Source organism: Haliotis rufescens, unplaced genomic scaffold, assembly GCF_023055435.1.
Source record: "Haliotis rufescens isolate VD_foot unplaced genomic scaffold, xgHalRufe1.0.p SCAF_3, whole genome shotgun sequence".
Lineage (NCBI taxonomy): Eukaryota > Metazoa > Mollusca > Gastropoda > Lepetellida > Haliotidae > Haliotis > Haliotis rufescens.
The window spans coordinates 59,069,311-59,089,894 of record NW_025964001.1 but is presented as its reverse complement, the minus strand read 5'-3'; the positions used below and the strand labels follow the sequence as shown (position 1 = coordinate 59,089,894).

At 41.2% G+C, this 20,584-nt stretch overlaps 2 protein-coding genes across 8 annotated transcripts in view; one reads left to right on the top strand and one right to left on the bottom strand.

Annotated features, from left to right (window-relative positions):
- Nucleotides 1-1,591, bottom strand: part of LOC124151108 (hypoxia-inducible factor 1-alpha-like) — a 92,218-nt gene extending 90,627 nt beyond the window's left edge. For both annotated transcript variants that reach the window (XM_048403168.1, XM_048403170.1), the window contains exon 1: nt 1,440-1,591. In XM_048403168.1, the coding sequence (XP_048259125.1) occupies nt 1,440-1,462 (23 nt within the window). In that variant the 5' untranslated portion in view covers nt 1,463-1,591. The remainder of the gene's footprint in view (nt 1-1,439) is intronic.
- A 14,784-nt stretch (nt 1,592-16,375) lies between these two features.
- The window catches only part of LOC124151106 (YLP motif-containing protein 1-like), a 60,872-nt gene continuing 56,663 nt past the window's right edge, over nt 16,376-20,584 (top strand). For all 6 annotated transcript variants that reach the window (XM_048403166.1, XM_048403165.1, XM_048403167.1 and 3 more), the window contains exons 1-3: nt 16,376-16,847; nt 18,269-18,638; nt 19,763-19,891. In XM_048403166.1, coding sequence (XP_048259123.1) covers nt 16,485-16,847; nt 18,269-18,638; nt 19,763-19,891 — 862 coding nt within the window. In that variant the 5' untranslated portion in view covers nt 16,376-16,484. The remainder of the gene's footprint in view (nt 16,848-18,268; nt 18,639-19,762; nt 19,892-20,584) is intronic.

Genomic DNA, 20,584 nt, shown 5'->3' with positions numbered 1-20,584 from the left:
GGTCCTGAGTAGGACCCTGGTACCCACAGGACTACCTGGACCCGTGGATAGTCACGTGATATAGTGTTTAATGACAAAAACTTACTATAGCTCAGTGGCTACAAGACAAGTCGCTAATGATCGCATTTCTTCTGACGATGCACACATTCCTTTTGACTTCAGTGTACGCATGATCTGATTGTCTGATACCTGTATCTAAATAGATTTAGCCAGGGCTACAATTCCCAATCAGACCTTTTGTTCCCAACTCTGAGATCTACAGCGGGTACCCGGGTAGCGTCGGGTAATAGGGGATCGGGTACCGGGTAGTAAATTTGGATTTGTCCCAGCCATAAAAGACACCTGTCAAAGCCATAAGAATAGTTATAACTGTAACAACTGGCAAATGTTTAACAGCAGTTTGAAACTTTTACTGCCATTTGCCTGTGCCATAGCCAGCCAGCCGGGGGGGGGGGGGGGTGCCCCCCCTAGATTTTTTATAGAAAACATTTTATCTTGTGAAAGTTAACTTGAATAGGAAATGAATATTCTTATTTGCCCCCCCCCTGTAAAAAAAAGTTAACTACAGCCTTGTTTGCTGTAGTTTGATAGTAGAATATCGGCTTTTGGTATATCTAGTTCAACTCCTGGTCATGCCACAAGAACGAGCATTAAGATAACTCATTTTCTTGAGAGTGGGAACAGCAAAACTTTCTTCATGTGTTTTGAATACTCCATGGCATGAGACTGCATGCATGGGATCTACTCCACTCAATCAAGCGATACGAAGAATGTCTACATTGTTTAATAATGTTCACATTATTGATAAAATGTATTACTCATTTGAATAAACACTATGAATGTTGATGTTATTAAAACACTGTGTTTTAAAAAAAACATTTACATCCATAAAACATAGTACAGTTAATTAACTGAACACAAATGAACACCAATCATGTTTTCTGTGACATAGTTTCTGTCTACGGCCACATGTCGACCCAGAAAACTCACTACGTAATCAAATCGGTCAAAATGGTGTCGGATCACAAATAGTCCCACGTTGAGAACACTCTTTTCTAAAAACAATAACTTGATAAGTAAAATATAGCTTCCCAACCAATCAACAAACAACCTTTACTAGCCATACCCACAGAGTGTTATTAAACATAAGTATTTTCTCACACACCGAAGGTCAAAGTCTAACGCAAGTTTTTTTTCTTATCAAAATCTGTAATCCACAACAATAACGTCCCATGACAGCTGGCCAATCTGGTCTCGAATCTACCAGTCAAAGACAACCGTCTCACTAGACCGTTCTGCATAACGGTATCCCTCAATGAATCTCCAAGTAGGTGAACAATATATATAGTGTGAGAGCGCAACTCCACCGTCTGTGCATCGCCCGATATTTGGCCCCACCGACGATTAGGTGTCTAGTCACGATATAATTGATCTCCTACCTTTTCTTGTCTTTGGATGTCATCGTTAACGGTATTCCACAGGCTATGTAATATGGTACTTCCAGGTACGACTGTTCTAGTTCAACGAATAAATCCTGTGTGAAAGCACTTCTCTCAAGTGTTTAGATCTGTGACACAGTATATGTGACGTCACTCGACTATGTTCGGCCCTTTCCGGGCTGGGTTCTAGCGTCCTCGAATCTTCCCGAGTGTTCTCAATCGAGAAGCTGTAATCCTTAAATGTAAGCATGGTCTTTGTTATTTTCTCCACTAAGCATCCAAGTTTCATTAAACATTTACCATAAATTTAAACATAAAAGTAATTGTTTTATATATTATTTAATCTATTTACCTAAACATGTAACAATGCAGGGTTTCAGATATAATATGAGCCATTGAGTTTACTCACAAGTTATCACTTCATTCACATTAGGTATTGAAAGAGAGAGAGAGAGAGAGAGAGAGAGAGAGAGAGAGAGAGTATAAGTCTCACTTTCTGAACAAACTGATAATATCCTTGTTGTTTGGTTAAGTTTAAAAATATATGCATTAAGAAGCTAAATTGTGCAGACACCACCGGATGTTATGAGAGACTGATATAAGGCACATTTAAATTTATACGATTTATATTTTCAGCAACCCCCAGAACTTTGAAATCAAATCAAATTATAAATACGATAAATTATTTTTGAAACAAAAACTCTCTATTTTTATTTTCACACATATACACATGAAATCACCAAAGGCAACAAGAAATGTTTTGTCACCTGAATGATCTTTACAGGTATTACAAGAAATGGCAGTCATTTTTATATTCCAAAAAAATCTGTTAGTGCCTGAAAGAGTACTGAAGTATATCAAGTCACCCAGTGCATCCAAACTAAAAAGTGTTCTTGATGTCAATTAATAAATAGTATTAATTTTTTCACTTAAAACACGGAGAAAATATTCCTTGATAGTCTGTCCACGCGGTATCGTACAGGGTTGTATAATGACGTGGAAACATGGTGTAATAAAGATGATATATTATAAAAGAGAGAGAGAGAGAGAGAAATGGGTTATGATAATGTTAAAATGACGTTTATAACAATATGGCGATAATGAATTATAACAGCTGGGGTCATGATAAGTATATTCTTGATGATGAAAAATACGTCATTTTTCACCGTATGGCCGATTTTTCATGATCACGTGCACGATGTTAAACACATCCCGCAAGATCAAATGCTGAAAAACTTCAATGTCAAAAACTGTCCCGATGATGAAATCCCCAAATCCCGCAATTGTGACCACGAATTGTACGTGCGAAGCGGTGTATAACCAACTGCACTACTTGTATCGAACCGGTATATTGCATCATAGGACAGCCTTGCACACGCGCGCTTCAAATACACTGTATGGAGCTTACGCAACACTAGACTGGGACTGAGGGCAGCGTGCGTCGATATAGGTGTGATTGGTGTTCCGGTGCAAGCAACATTTCTGGAACATTTGCTTCTACTTGCTCATGCAAAACATGTTTTTTTATTTTATCTTGATATTTGTTTTCTGATGAAATACGTTATTTGTGTAAAGTCAATGTACTAGTCACTGGTCTGTGTATAGATTCAGTGCATTAATCTGGTTTTCCGCAACGAAACTCGTACACGCAATTGTCTCTCTCGGTGATGCAATTATACAGAAAATAATATAAAGTCAGAAGATGTAGCATGTGTGACATGGCAAAAGCAGACATCGCCCTTTCTGCATGTTTGTGCCTCTATACATACATCGTCACAAAAATAATTTCATAAGTTTTCCCCATGGGTATACTCAAAGCAAATTATATGTCGTTCGTTATTAATACTACAGTTAGAAAAAATATTGCCACAGAAACAACCCATAATCCCCTCAATGTGGTGACTAGAAGTGAAAGGAGTGGGTTTCTTTGCTGAGAGATGACTAATTATTTTGTGAACAGTATTTTTTTTTAAATAATAGGGAAAAGAAACTACACATGTATGCTTAATCATCATAAACATATTGTGTTTTAAGGTTAAATCTTAAATGTCAACAACCATTATAAAGTGATTTGTTTCTATTTGTAAACGTTATAACGTTAGAAAAATACGTTTTGTATTCTCAAGCTTTCTGTTGATTTTGGTGCTCCAGACACATTACGATGCTCCGTTATATGTCCCACGACCCGTGAAGATCCGGGTAGAATAGGTCTTCAGCAACCCATGTTTGCGGTAAAAGGCGACTATGCTTGTAGTAAGAGGCGATTAACGGATTTGGGTGGTCAAGCTCGCTGACTTCACGGGTCAAATAATCAAGTCTCAGAGCTCTGCCTGTCCGTCCTTCGTCACGTTGTCCGTCATATTGTAATTAAAGATTGCTGACCCCCAAGCGACAGGCCACCTTCAGTGCATTTTGTCTCAGCTTCATGATAGATAGATAGATAGATAGATAGATAGATAGATAGATAGATAGATAGATAAGCATAAATGTCAATCAGGTTATTCATGTCCATTCAAATAAATCGTATAATAGTCATTGCTTATATTGTCCAATCAGAATGTAGTACGTACTTCTGTAAATGCATTCATTATCATGTTTGTTTGTTGTTTAATGCCACACTCAGCAATATTACAGTGGTCTGTAAATAATCAAGTATGGACCAGACAATCCAGTGATGGACATCATGAGCATCAATCCATGCAATTGTGAAAAGATGACATGCATCAACCAAGTCAGCGAGTCTGACCACCCGATCCCGTTAGTCGCCTTTTACGACAAGCATAGTCGCCTTTTACGGCAAGCATGGGTTGCTGAAGACCTATTCTACCCCGAATCTTCATGGATTCATTATCACGCATAACACTGTATATTTGTACTGGGTATGAAAGAGGAAGACACGACCGGAGTGGCAGTAGGTTCACAGGGGGGTATGGCACGGGTGGCCCAGTCGTCTAAGGCGCCGCAATTCGCTGTGCAGAGTTGCGTCCCTTGGGCACACCAGAAACCTATGATTGTGGCTTCGAATCCCGGTTCGCCCCGATTATGTTTCTAGGTTTGTCAGCACCATACCCGTACTCATGGGTTTCACCGAAGTGGTAAAGGTCTGAGACCAGCATCACTTCGGGCTTTCCTCCCACATGAAGCTGACACGCCGTGATATAACTGGAATACTATTAATAGCGGCGTTAAACCCAACTCAATCACTCACTCACTCACACTCCTGGCTGAAGCTTACCAGTGTCCGCAATAAAGGCTCTATATAAAATATGATTTTTGTTCGATCCCATATGGTCAGTCTGTGACTTAGGATAAGTCAGTGACCCGTGAAGACCCGGGTTAGAATAGGTCTTTAGCAACCCATTCTTGCCCTAAAAGACGACTATGCTTGTCGTAAGAGGCAACTAACGGGATCGGTTGGGCGGGCTGCTGACTTGGTTGATGCATGTCATCGTATCCCAATTGGGTGAATCGATGCTCATGATGTCAATCACTGGATTGACTAGATTATTTACAGACCGCCGTCATACAGCTGGGATATTGCTGAGTGCGGCGTTAAAAAACAAACAAACAAACAAAACGTGGCCTCAGTAACAATTATATGGTGACAAGCCACGATGGTCTTGACCACAGCGGGGAGCGGGCAGTCCCCGCAATCCATGACTGCATATCCTACCCACACTAACACAATACTGTCTTTGTCCCATGGTATATGCATTACAAAATGATTAGCATGGAAGTCAATAATGTAACCGAGACCCAGAAACGTCCATCACTCCGTACCGCCGTCATATAGCTGCAATATTGCTGAGTGCGGCGTTAAACAACAAACCAACCAACCAACCATCACCCTGGACAGCGAGTGTATTGGCATAACGTATGTGCCAGCGTACTTTACATCTGCTCGACTTGTCAATTGGATTGCTGTCACATCGCGGATCCAAAGTAGGTTATATAGTTTTTACTGTCAATCGGTCCAGTCCGTTGACAAATTCAGTAAACTATAAACCACGACCCTATAGGAAGCAGTGATTACTCAAAACTCCATGCCGCCGACATGACGTATGGTTGATCGGATGACTCATTTGTTGGTGGGAGGGAGGGAGTGGGGGTGGGGGGTGTTTACGACCTTGGTTGGAATGACAAGGAGAGTGTGGACATGATATGTATGTGCCCAAATATGTGATATATACGTGTATTATACATGTATCCGTGTTTTAAGTGAACAATTTAATACTATTTATTAATTGACATCAAGAACACTTTTTAGTTTGGATGCACTGGGTGACTTGATATACTTCAGTACTCTTTCAGGCACTTACAGATTTTTTTGGAATATAAAAATGACTGCCATTTCTTGTTATACCTGTAAAGATCATTCAGGTGACAAAACATTTCTTGTTGCCTTTGGTGATTTCATGTGTATATGTGTGAAAATAAAAATAGAGAGACCTATGGAGTGTTTTTGTTTCAAAAATAATTTATCGTATTTATAATTTGATGTGATTTCAAAGTCTCGGGGTTGCTGAAAATATAAATCGTATAATTTTAATTTTAATCAGTCTCTCATAAATGAGACGTATATTCTCTCTCTCTCTCTCTCTCTCTTTCTCTCTCTCTCTCTTTCTCTCTCTCTCTCTTTCCCTCTCTCTCTCTCTTTCTCTCTCTCTCTCTCTCTCTCAACATCATCATGATAAATTTCAAATTCAGTAAACTATAAACCACGACCATATAAGAAGCAGTGATGAAACGAAACTCCACACAGGCGAACTGTGTGAGGGTAATCTCGCACATACAAACCACTCTTATGTTATGTATGTGCCCTAATATGTGATATATACGTGGATACGTATACTCCCCCCTCTCTCTCTTCTCGATATGAAACCACCACATCTATGCAAGTCTTCTAGATTTGACTCCATCATATATACAAATCTCGCTTTGAGTTTATCACACATATGCAAGTCTTCTAGATACGAGTCCAACATAGATGCTAGCCTTCTAGGTGCGAGTCCATCATATATGTAAATCTTCTAGATACGAGTCCATCACATATATGCACGCCCTCTAGATACGAGTCCATCACATATATGCACGCCCTCTAGATACGAGTCCATCACATATATGCAAGCCCTCTAGATACGAGTCCATCATAATATATATGCACGCCCTCTAGATACGAGTCCATCACATATATGTAAGCCCTCTAGATACGAATCCATCATAATATATATGCACGCTTTCTAGATACGAGTCCATCACATATATGCAAGCCCTCTAGATATGAGTCCATCATCACATATATGCACGCCCTCTAGATACGAGTCCATCATAATATATATGCAAGCCCTCTAGATACGAGTCGGGGCAGTCGGGTAGCCTAGTGGTTAAAGCGTTCGCTCGTCACGCCGAAGACCCGGGTTCGATTCCCGACATGGGTACAATGTGTGAAGCCAATTTCTGGTGTCCCCCGCCGTGATATTGCTGGAATATTGCTAAAAGCGGCGTAAAACTATACTCACTCACTCACTCTAGATACGAGTCCATCACATATATGCAAGCCCTCTAGATACGAGTCCATCACATATATGCACGCCCTCTAGATACGTTTTTCCACATATACTGAACAACAAAAGTTCCTGTGACATTGAATATGATTTAATGCAAAGTTATGTTTTTTACCAAATCTGAAACAATTTCGGTTGGAAACAAATAAAAGACCCCTGTAGGTGTTCAAATGGTTTAATTTGCCATACTGACTTCAGAAAATGCGTGATGTGGGATACCTGTCCATATCTGCTGGTTTCCTATCAAAATGGGACGTCTGGCGGGTCTTCTGGCGACAATCCGTTCACATCTGAGGCGGCGACGTACGGTTTGTGAAGATATTCGTCGAAGGCCAGGGATGCTTCTTGCAGTCACTGTTGCTGGCTGGAATCGATTTCGTAGGTGTGTTGTTCGAATCCAGTTGTCTTGTCGATTATTGGTTACTCGTGGCCTGCCACACCGAGGATGGTCTCTGACTGCATTCGTCTGTTGCCAACATTGCCATAAACACCAAATGGTGTTTCTGTGGACGTTAAATTGTCTTGCAATCTCATTAAAATCAGACCTCAGTTCTCGCTACCGCTAAACAAAGATCTAAGGACATCCCATTAGGGGTCACGTCAGAACGACCTTTCATCCGACCAATCAGAGCATCGCTTACTAGATTATGAAAGTGACAGTCGGAATCACACTCCGGCGCAGTGGTGACTCAGCATAACACCACTGCCACAGGCTAATTTGTATATCACGTGACCGGACTTTTCTCTTGTTTGTAAACAAACGCGCTTTTTCAGAAATCAGTATAAATCGGACTAATGCAAGTAGTTGGGGGCGCTTTACATATTGTTTTGCATAATTATATAGATATGCTACTACAACTGCGACAGTGAGTTGCATGACAATATATAATTATACATCAAAGTGACCGTATCGCTAACTCTCCGTTGGGCTTCGATGACAGCACGTGGAGCCGTACAACCAATGTAAACATAGGATAACTACGCAAAAACAAGTAGATTTTCACGTATTAGGATACTTTCTTAATGAACCGTAACCATTCTTTGGCACTTGTTTATGAAAATGTGTAGACTTAACAAACATGAAACGGATGAAAAGCATATGCAATATCTTGAATGGACTGTGAAAGATGTGACGAATCGTCACATGGCGCTGGCCTGTGGCAGAGGTACTATGCTGGCTGTCTGCCGGCCGCATGGAACTCTCAACTCTGGGTAGGAGAGAGAGTGGGAATGTGATTTCTGATGATACAGCCTCGAAAACTTTAACTCCGAACGATAGACACGGGTTAAACGACTGTATCCATACAATCTAGACCACCTATTAGCCGTTCCAGAATGTTCTTTTGTTCAGGTTTCAAATTTGTAATCGAGAATTTGTCAAAATATGTTTCGAAGCGTAGTCGCCAATTTGAAATTAGTGCCGTAAAGCACGAGAAAGCTGCCTTCTGATTGGTCATTCCATTGGTCGGTCAAAGTTCGCGAAAGGTCGGTCTGACGTGACCCGTTATGGGATGTCCTCAGATCTTTGTTTAGCGGTAGCGAGAACTAAGATCTGATTTAATGAGATTGATTGTCTTGCAACATCACGTTGACTCGATCCTGCTTCAAGCATACCAATGGCTCGCAGACGCTCATTTTCGGACTGGCGTGGCATTTCGTAATGTTGAATAATTACGTAATTGTTTTGTTTTTCTGAGTGGTTGTCAGCACGATGCTAAACAATGCATATGGAATCCCGTTAACGCACATGTTTTTATACCTATTCTTGGGTAGTGAAATGCATGGGGCTTGCATAAAAGTCAACTTTTGCATGGAATGCGTGCTTTTCTGTAGCAGTTGCGTTTTTGTGACTTGACTCCATACATGTACTACAATATTGAAAACCAAACTTGACTTATTTAAAAAATACACTAAAATATTGGTGTCACGGGAACTTTTCTTGTTGAGTATATGTATGATAGATACATGAATAATTTTATATTAAACGAGTATATGATCCGTCCATGCCCACGCATGAAGTTGAAGGAGATTCGTATATATCCCAGTGTCCCATTTCAAAATCGAACTTGCATTCACTAAAACCGCGATGCTATATCTGGTTGTAATCAGATCACTGAATCACATGCAAGGCTTGTGACAATCCGCACGCAGTGGGCACGTGAAACGAAAGAACCTGTTTGTTTTTTTTAAGTAAAAGGTCATTTTATCAGTAAAACATTAAATGGTCAATTATGGTATCAAAAAACATCTTGCATCAATTAAGTTCTCGTACCACACATGCGATTTCATCGAGAACTCAACATCATGACGTCAGTAATGGCGAGATAACAACGTTGTTGAACGAGGGGAGATTCATACGAGAGAGGGTTGCACGAACTCGCCGATTTCTGGTTTCCAAAATAAATGAGGTTGTCTTGATTCACACTGCTGCTTGACACAGGAGTTCATGGTATGGATGATAAAGCTTCTCGTGTTTTGTTTTAGCACACCCCGCCCTCCACTCCGAGTCGTCCGCGTTTCAGACTTTTAGATGGCTGTTACAGCTTACGAACTTTCCGCTCCTAGGGGAGTTGGGCTATCGTACGTATCGGCTTGGCAAGACATTGATGTAAACCTAGCTCTTGTAAGTGTCGGTGTGCATGTAGCAAGTACACTTTTTAATTAGATGTTTTGAATCACAAAGAATCCACTTTCACTTTTTGCTCTTCTGCGTCATATTTTGACCTTTTTGATATTTATAGCAGTCGTGGAAGGAAATTATATCAAATAGTGGGGCGAACACACGTTTGTTCGAAATATTTTATAAAATCGAACATCTTAAATGATGTCAAGGACTTAAGAAAATACATACGAAGAGACCTGTTGTTAATCTTCTAAACATAACCTTCACTTGGTCAGTAAAGCTAAAGGAAATATTTTGCTCTCTCGGTTCCAGGATAAACCAGTCTGTGAAGTGAGAGAAATATGTTTTTAGGAAAATACTACTTGCACGTTTAAACAAATCAACACCAGTGAGTGAGTGAGTGAGTGAGTGAATGAGTGAGTGAGTGGGTGAGTGAGTGAGTGAGTGAGTGAGTGAGTGAGTGAGTGAGTGAACGAGCGAGTGCAGTTTTACGCCGCACTCACCGATATCCACACCTTGATAACAACTAAATACAATTTTTTAATATCAAAGTTTCGCCATCAAAGGCCTGGTCAAGTCTTTCTAGAAATTGCGTGGCAGACATTCAGAGGACGTATGACACGTGATGAGCGACGCTACCGCAAGCTATGACCTTTACTTGGAGCTAGTTTTCACAACTCCTGACACTTACGTTTTTAACGAAAATTGTGTGAGTAGCGGATGCTACCGGTAGACAAGGACATGCTTACCCTTTTCAGGAACACCTGGTGTCATCACTGATTTTCAGTGATCCATTCATATAGTTATTATATATAAACTAATTTGCCCATGGATTCGGAACATATTCGAGACTAATTATTCTCTGGTGTAGAAGTTTTGTATTGCGCCATAATTCAATTTTGGATCTGTTGTTAAACTTATATACCATTGCTCAATATAAAGCGAATGAAATATTTTACCCTCTCGGTGCACAATCTGTGAAGGCAATGACATATGATGACAGGAAAATACTACTTGTTTTTAACCAATCAGCCACAAGATATGAACGTGTGAGTGAGTGAGTGAAGTTTTACGCCACATTCAGTAATATTCAGGATTCATCACTGCGTTATTTGAATCACCGAAATTTTATTAGAAAAACTAGTGTTTGTTTGTTGTTTAACTACCCACTCAGCAATATACCAGCTCCATGACGGCGGTCCGGAAATTATCGAGTCTGGACCAGACAATCCATTGATTGGCATCACGATCATCGATCCACGCAATTGGGATACGATGACATGCATCAACCAAGTCAGCGAGCCTGACCACCTGATCCTGTTAGTCGCCTCTTACGACAAGCATTAAGAAGATAGACACAATTTTTATGCTTACTTACTTACTTACTTTGGAGATTTAACGTGCGCTTTCCGACTGATGCGTATTTCGCACACGGGCCCGGCCAGGCCATTTAATGTGTTTCCGAAAGGGGCGAAAGTGGTCTGTGCAATCCAAGAGGGGGGTTTAGGGGTTGCTTATATAGAATTTGGGAATTTAGAGATTTGGAATAGATGCCGATTGGGTTGGGGAGGAATTTTTATGGATAACAAACTTCTTTGATACTGGGGAAAGCGACGTTTAGGTATAGGTCCGAGATGGCTGACCATATCAGCAACTGTCCCAATCACATCATCAACTGGGACAACGTCCAAATCCTCGCCAACAACCTCCATGATTTCACTAAAAGAAAACATACAGAAGCAGTCCACATTCGCCGCCACAAGCCAGCAATCAACAGAGATCAAGGCTATTTCATCTCATCCGCCTACTATGAACTCATCAAACAATAATCACTTATCCTGTTTACTGGCTTCATGTCCCTATTGGCTTCCACCTATGTGTTCTCTGTCCATCTGGTTGTGACAGCATCATCCCTTTGTTGTCAACACCTACCAATGTTATCCCACCCATGTATGCAATTGTTGTTACTGTTAATCCTCTACTGTTAATCCCCCACCTACTATATATATTCAGTACTATGTCCCTCATCACTGTCATCTATGTCAGCCGAAATTGCCTAGGCAGAAGGCGACCCCTTAAACACCTAATGCAACAACAACAACAACCCTCATCACGTGTTGCTAGAATGTCAAGACCATGCCCCAGCCCCAGCCCTAATTGCAGTTGACCCGTGAAGATTCCGGGGTAGAATAGGTATTCAGCAACCCATGCTTGCCGTAAAAGGTGACTATGCTTGTCGTAAAAGGCGACTAACGGGATCGGGTGGTCAGGGTCGCTGACTTGGTTGATACATGTCATCGATCCCAATTGCGTGGATCGATACTCATGATATCAATCACTGGATTGTCTGGTCCAGATTCGATTATTTACAGACCGCCGTCATATAGCTGTAATATTGCTGAGTGCGGCGTTAAACAACAAACCAACCAACCAACAACCTAATTGCAGTTAGATCCGCTATATGTCATAGATTTCCTAAAGCCAAGAGATGCAATAGCGAAGGGCAAACTAACTCTATTTCTGAGAGATGGACAGCTACTCGAACGTATATAAACAGAGCAGCCAAGGATAGAAATGAAATCATATCAATATAAGAAAATAGAAATCACATCAATACAAAAACAGAAATTATGTGAACACCAAACTCACAATAGATATGTGTACCCTACTCACACACAGGAGTCCCAAAGAGGGACAGGGCAGCCGAAATTGCCTAGGCAGAAGGCGACCTCTTAAGCACTTAATGCAAAAACAACAACAACAACAACCTCATTCAGTCTTGCTTGACAACGGTATAAGGATCTATACCGAAACGTCGCTTTTTCCAGTATTAAGGAAGTTGTTATCCATAAAAATTGTGTCTATCTTGTCATCCGTCAACTTCTAAGTAATGCCTATCAAACAATTTGACAAGCCTCAAAGCCTCAAGTCGCCCCACAGTCATGGAATACACACCGCCGGGCTGCGATGATACATCGTCACGCATTGCGATCACCAGATCCTACCCGGAACCCTCCCCCGGAAGAAGTACAAGGTCGACTTGTTTAGAAAGGAACAGTATCAATATCAATACAATCTTCGTCTAAAAATATATCCTACTAGATTGGACGTGTGACGAAATCGTGACATAAACACTTGATGCATGGGTTGGCATAATGCTCATGTGTAGCGATTACAATCAGGATGACAACTCGATGAATGTGTCTGTTATCGGGGAATTAACATCATATCATCAACACGCATATTAGTTTACAGTTAGTTTATGTTGACAAAGCAACAAACTGCATGATTTGATTTTTTTTTTCTGCATTAAGCTCATCTGATACTATAGGAGACCATAAAATAAGTTATTTCATCGCCTCTGAGATATCATATTCACCCAGAAGAACATAAAGATGGGATGAGAGTCCATGCTGTGGCTTTGTAAGTGGCCTTCCAGGAAGTTGCACCAAATTCGCGGAAAGCCGTAACTCAGTTTGTGATGTAAAAATCAATGGGAATTTAGCTCAGGTGCGCTGGTGAAAAGGATCGTTTTCACCTGGCCCTGACGCCGGGTATCAGGTAATATTCATCACTGATAGCGGCGCACCTGTCTGTTGGCTGGTCGTAGCAAATTCTATTGGCTTCGTCTTTGCTCGATTCGAATTTTGGGGACAGAGAGGACGTCTGATATATCGTCTCATTTCATGGCCTTTAGTAAATACAGAAAGGGTTGTGCGTTCATCACTATCAGCCATACTCTACATTCAATCTGATAGTAAGCTGCGTCACCTATTCCCCGTTCACATGCGCCTCTATACATATGTGAGACCGCCTCCGTGATCTAATGGTAGAGTGTCCGCTCGGAGAGCGGAAGGTCGGGGTTCGATCACCAGCCGCGTCATACCAAAAGACGTTAAAAGATGGTATTTGTTGTTACCCTGTCTGGCCCTCGGCATTAGGGGGCTAAAACAAGGACTGGTCGGCTCGGAGTCAGTATACTGTGTCTGAGTGGGGTATTCATGTTAAACTGCGGCATGGTATCTCAGTGGGCTAGCACTATCAATCGGCATCAGTCCGGACTAGTACAAGCAGCCACACACACACATACACGTGCATGCACGTCGCTATATAAGTGCAATAATCTTGGACGCGACGTTAAACCCCATTTCACCTCACCTCACCTATACATATGTGTGTATATGTGCATTCGTGTGTAGAAATACATACGTGAGTATACTTGTCATTTGAACGCGTTTACTCATGTGTGTATATTTACACCAGGAGCAAATTTGCATCATGTCTGGCGCAGATGCAAATGTAAACGTAAAATTGCACTGTGTGTATATGTTGCAATGTGAACGTTTATGTCAACGTAAGAGGATGATCTAATTAACATCTGTTCTTTAGCCTACACCAAACACATTGTCAACAGTTGCCAACTTTTATGTGGATATACCGAGTTGAGCGGACGGTGTTTTCTTTTGGTTTCAAGGAGTCAAAACTTTGTCTACAAATTAAATCAAACACACGTCGCTTCACGCGAAACTTTTCGGTGAAGTAAATCTCTTCTCATTCAACTTTAATTGGAAAAAAACCCTGTTTTGTGTTGAAAATCGTAAACAGACTGACGAATATGTGGATGTGCCTTACACAATTTACATACTTTATTTACACACCTAAGATGTTTTTCATGTGAACGCATAGTAAATTTACATATACACACGTATGTTTAGTTACACATGTGCAAAATTACTTACGTTAGTAAATGTTGTGCATGTGAACGGGGTATAATATTAGTTGTAACCAAATAAACAAAACATTTGAAATATAGATGGACGGAGTTAAACTTATGGGACAAAGTTTACAGGACATCCTGATTGTCTCATGGTTCCCCTCTACAATGATCGGCTTCAGAAGGAGCTGGCGGATGAATAAAGAAATGTTTGTTTTTAAAATTTTTTTTTACGAAATTGTGACTTCGGATAAGCGGAAAATGAGAAACAAAATAAAAATACAGATGGTATAGCTGAACAATCCTTGGGGCATACCGGTGCTTCCACCTCGCATGGCCATGCTTCATTCGTCACCACTCGCCCCTTTCCGTAACCTGCAAGAAGCTATTCGGTTGGTCACGAATGGGCCATGCTTCATTCGTCACCACTCGCCCCTTTCCGTAACCTGCAAGAAGCTATTCGGTTGGTCACGAATAGGCCATGCTTATTTCGTTTCAACTGGTATTCCCTCATTAAATATATTAGTTTAGTGCGCTAGTTTCAAATATAAAAGAAACAGTTGGCGTGGAACAGTGTATTCGGTTGTGCCAATGATCAGCTAGAACATGCCAGTCCTGGGAAAAATATCCCAACATGGATTATAAACAACAAAATAAGCCATACTCTTTACTGTCTTAAAATGTCCATTCATAGGTGATATATTGTAAATTATAATGGTATTTGTCTCAGCTGGGGGCATAAATAATTCCTGGATTTCTTTTAGGGAATTGTCATTTTTAGAATAACCTGACCCCCTCTCTGGTCTAGTGGGTTCGATTCCCGACATGGGTACAATGTGTGAAGCCTATTTCTGGTGTCCCCCGCCGTGATATTGCTGGAATATTGCTAAAAGCGGCGTAAAACCATACTCACTCACTCACTCACTCTCTGGTCCAGTGGAAGAGCGTTTGCCCGAGAGCGGAAGGTCGGTGGTTCGATCCCCGACCTCGTCATACCGGAAGACGTTAAAGATGGTACTTGTTGTTACCCTGCCTCGCGCTCGGCATTAAAGGGCTTAAATAAGAACTGGTCCGAGCCGACCAGTCCTTGTTTTAGCCCCTTATTGCCGAGCGCCAGACAGGGTAACATCAAGTACCATCTTTTAACGTCTTTTGGTATGACGCGGCAGGGGATCGAACCCCGGACCTTCCGCTATCCGGGCGGACGCTCTACCACTAGACCACGGAGGCGGTCCCGGACTAATAGAAGCAACAGGTTCATGGACATGTATGTGAGTGTAAAATTCGTTTGACTCATAAGCATGATCTGACTCCTTCTTTATATTTACATAGTCATGGGCTAGCACTATAAAACTGCCAATAGTCCGGACTAGTACAAGCAGCGCGCGCACGCACGCACGCACGCACGCACACACACATGCATGGACGTCGCTTTATCAGTGCAATAGTCTTGAAAGCAACGTTAAACCCCATTTCACTTCATTTCAGAATCACCAACAGCCTACTATTTAGATTTATTGTCTAATGCTGCTTTAGAAATATATTGATATGTTAAAATGCTTTCCCAACTTTACGAAGAAATCGTTTACTGTGCCACGTGGTACAATGAAATCATGGAAAATCACTACTTCATTGCCGCCGAAAGTTAGGTTTAGGTAACGGAATAAACCGAGTTCATGCACGGAGTTTCATCCGTAACTAAGTACTATCATAACACCCAACATCATTTGCCACCAACCCTTGTTTCAGCCTTAAATGTCCAAAGAAACGGCTCAGACACACATATGGTACGATTTCTATACTATACTCAGATAAAACCTTTACCTTTTATGGGCTCTTCCAATGCAAGATCACAATTATAATTATTGATTATTGATACGATATGATTTCTAAACCTTATTATTTGTTATTTATTGTAATAACGAAAAAGAAACGAGTATCAAAGATATTCGCAGTGTTTAATGGTTCTGCCCGGTTGATTTTGGTCCGAATATGGAATTTGAATTCCGGATTTTATTTGATGCACTTCCGCTAAGATAGATAACTCGGTCCATATTAACAGACCGCCATCATTACCATGAGGCTATGATAACTCAAAATTGACGTTTCAGGAACGAAGTCGCTGCTATACGACGGATAGAACAATGTACGGTAATTGGCAACAGGCTTCTATAGGCGGGTATGTTAACCCCCAACTGCAAATGCAACAGCAACAACATATGTACCAGTGGTATTACCAACAAGGACAATGGCCGCAGCAACAAGTCATGCCTCAAATGCCAGCAGGACCAGTGCCACCAAACCAGCCTCCACAACCCCCACCACCTAGTCAAAAGCCTCCCCTGCCTAAAGAAGAAGTGGACGCCATAGATTCTTCGTCAGGAAATGGCCTGAACCCAGCTCCGCCTGTGGAGCCCCCAGTGCCTTCAGATGACAAACCCCCTCTCCCACCAGATCCCCCACCCCCAGCTCCTGATAATGATCAGAAGGGCCCAGAGAAGTCTAAGGTTAGTATTGCAGACTTCATTGAGACTGAGTTTCATCTTTAATTATGAAGACTATTTCAGTCGGAAATGAGACTCATTTGGTTTTTTTAAAGGCCTTTCCCTGCAAATCTTAAGTAATTGACTGGTAAATAAGTACATCATTTGTACATGGATATTGTTATTAGGAGTAGTGCACTTTACCGGGCGAATCCATTCGGATTTCAATTGTGAGTTCATAAATGGATATTTGTAATGTGCTTTAGCATGTTTAGCTTTCATCCATTCTGTTGAAGCACGCTCAAAGCACTAGAAATATTATTATCATGATTATTAGTAATATTACTCTGGTGAATAGATCAGTGTGCACTTGATTTTCATTCTCAGCTCCCTTGGGAGTATACACACCAAAGTGCCTGTGAGGCACTATAAGGTTAACAATCACACCCTTGGTTCAAATATTATATCAGCAGACCATGAGCATCCAAGGAAAGCCTTATGTCGAACACTGCTTATATTTATGATGCATTTTGGAGTGACTGCAAGAACATCAGTGTCCAACCCAGACCGCGCGATTGCGCGATTCACGCTAAAAAAAATCAAATCGCCCCTCATAAAAAACTCAAAGCGCGATCTGTCGCGCACTGTAATTTCTTGAACAGTCACTTACTTTATCAGCTGTTTATCCCTACCTTTAGATTCAATACTCACTAAATCTTTAATCAATTAACGAAGAAAGACAGTTCACAGCAAACATTGTAAACAACTGTCGAAGACCGATCGATAATAACCGGAAGTTCGAACACGAGTTACTTCTCTTGGGTTGTGGAATAAATTATCGACAGGATTTGCATGGGAAACGAAATTTAATTTACTTTAGTAGAAAGAGTATCAAAACTTTCTTCAAAAATATGTTGTATTTTGTTGTTTAGTAATCAAAAACCTTTGAAAAGATGTTAAAAGACAATAAATATTCTTTCTTGAATAGTTCTGAAAATATTTTTGAGCATTTTAGTTCGTTTTAGTTTCGTTTCTGAAATCACACAATATGAATCGCCGACTTTCATTGCAGACGATCTTTTGAATAGTGAAAATGTCGCACAAAAACAAAAAAATACAGACTTTTTTAATCAAAATAGATGTTCTAAAAAAGACAATGATGAAACCACAGTCACTGTAATTACTTCTCTAACTGAACGGGAAATCGATCCCGGGCCTAGTGACTAAAAAAAAGCAGTTCTTTATTCTGATCTGTTACACTTTTATATGATGATGTTCCAGTACATAATACAAAATAAGACATTTTTTAAGAAAGCAGTTATCCCCCCTACTTTTTCAAAATCCCCCCTATTTTGTACATGATGGGGGGACAAGTCCCCCCTTGATTTTCAATTCTGGGTTGGACACTGGAACATATATATATAATAGTGTGAAAAACCTTTCAGGAGCTGAAGCCTAAGGATGATGCAGAATCCAATAAGATGGCAGAATTAGCTAAGCAGGCTCAACAGTGGCAACAGCAGAAACAACAGCAGACACAACAGCACACACAACAGCACACTCAGTGGAACCAATGGATGGGACAGCCACAGATTGGGTACCAGGCAGGTTATCAAGGAGGATACCAAGGGGGGTACCAGGGTGGTTATCAAGGGGGATACCAGTCGTACCCAGGCCAGTCTGGACAAGCTCAGGTCCAGCAACAGCCAACACCTCCACAGCCACCACAGTCACAGCCACCACAGTCACAGCCACCACAGTCACAGCCACAGCCACCACAGTCACAGCCACAGCCATTGCAGCCACAGCCACCAGGTAAAGACCAAAACTAATGTAGACATGCTTTATAAAGGTGTTAGGATCTACACCGAAACATCGCACTAATTGTAATAAAGAAATTGTTCATCCATAGAACTCGTCTTACTTAATGTAGACATTGTATATGCAGTGTATACTACTCACAAGAAATTAGAGAACACCTGCTTTTTGTCATGTAAATATGATTAATCTGTCATGGCATGACAGATTAAGTATAGTAATGTAAAAGAATCATGTGTTCTTAAACTTGTTTTGTATTCATCATGTTCATAGCGTAAGTGGGATTTCTCTGTTTGTTAATTTTGTAATAGATTTCATTGGATATTGGGATATTTTATTACTTTTAGACATAATCATGATAGTTTATAAATTCACTTATGAAGATATTTGTAAATTGTATCAGTTTTATAAAGAAAACGCTGATCGGCTGCCACTTTTCTTTGCTGTTCTTCAAAATCATGAACATGACGAATGGAAGTCTGTGATTTGATGTGGGTTCTCAACAAAACATTTCACATGCTCAATCCAACCATCTAATGCATTGTCAATGTTTTTTTGTTTTGTTGTTACTCAAAAGCGCTGTGAAACTCTCACCACCTCCGTAAAACTATTAATTGTCAGACACAAGGGTAGGGACCTATACCCATGTTTTTTGAAGCCGTACAAAAGGCTTGTTTCCCATGTAAGATACCTGTAGTCACCAAATCATCATCACATGTATCCTCCCTCATTAAGCATTTGGGGGCACGGGTGGCCCAGTCGTCTAAGGCGCTGCGATTCGCTGTGAGTTGCGTCCCTTGGGCACGCCAGAAACCTATGATTGTGTGTTCGAATCCCGGTTCGCCCCGATTATGTTTCTAGGTTTGTCAGCACCATACCTGTGCTTGTGGGTTTCACCGAAGTGGTAAACGTCTAAGACCTGCATCACTTCGGGCTTTCCTCCCACATTAAGCTGACACGCCGTGATATAACTGGAATACTGTTAAAAGCGGCGTTAAACCCAACTCACTCACTCACTCATTAAGCATTTAAGCTTCCATACCCTGATATAACTGTAATACTGTTATACAAAGGGGACTTGAACCCATCTCACCATGCTCACTGACTCGCCCACTTTGTAGCAGGAGGCAGCGCAGCAGCTGCTCCTTCGTCTGCGGAGATGGATGCTGTCCTGGACGAGGAGAAGGAGTTTGATGTGCAGTACAAGCAGTGGAAGGAGCAGTACGACTCGTGGAAGGATCAGAATAAAGGTGAGGCTTGTTTGTGCTTAGTTTCAAAATAAGCTTTCAAAGAAAAGGTTTGAATTTCATTTTTCTAGTGGGGGCACGGGTGGCCCAGTCTTCTAAGGCGCCGCGATTCGCTGTGCAGAGTTGCGTCCCTTGGGCACGCCAGAAACCTATGATTGTGGGTTCGAATCCCGGTTCGCCCCGATTATGTTTCTAGGTTTGTCAGCACCATACCCGTGCTCGTGGGTTTCACCGAAGTGGTAAACGTCTAAGACCTGCATCACTTCGGGCTTTCCTCCCACATTAAGCTGACACGCCGCAATATAACTGGAATACTGTTAAAAGCGGCGTTAAACCCAACTCACTCAATTTTTTAACTTATCCTGCATTACTCCGTATTGCATTTACTGCTATGTTTGACAGAGAGACGAACTGTGTGAGATCCAGCTGCTGAAGAAAGTTGTCCCAACCAGCCCAGGAGGCAGCGCCCTCTCACAGTCGGCACGTGACCCGGAAGTCATGACGTCACACAAAAAGACATAACTGCTTTGTCACCTCCACGGACGGACGTACTTTGTATCCCTTGTGGAAATTAAAGCTTATTATTTGTTTTTTATATTTTGCGTGTTTCTACATTCATTATATGCTGCTACATTGTTACCTGTTATGGGCCGTGACCTTAGGGTCTTCCCATTCGTAAATTGTAACGTTTATCGC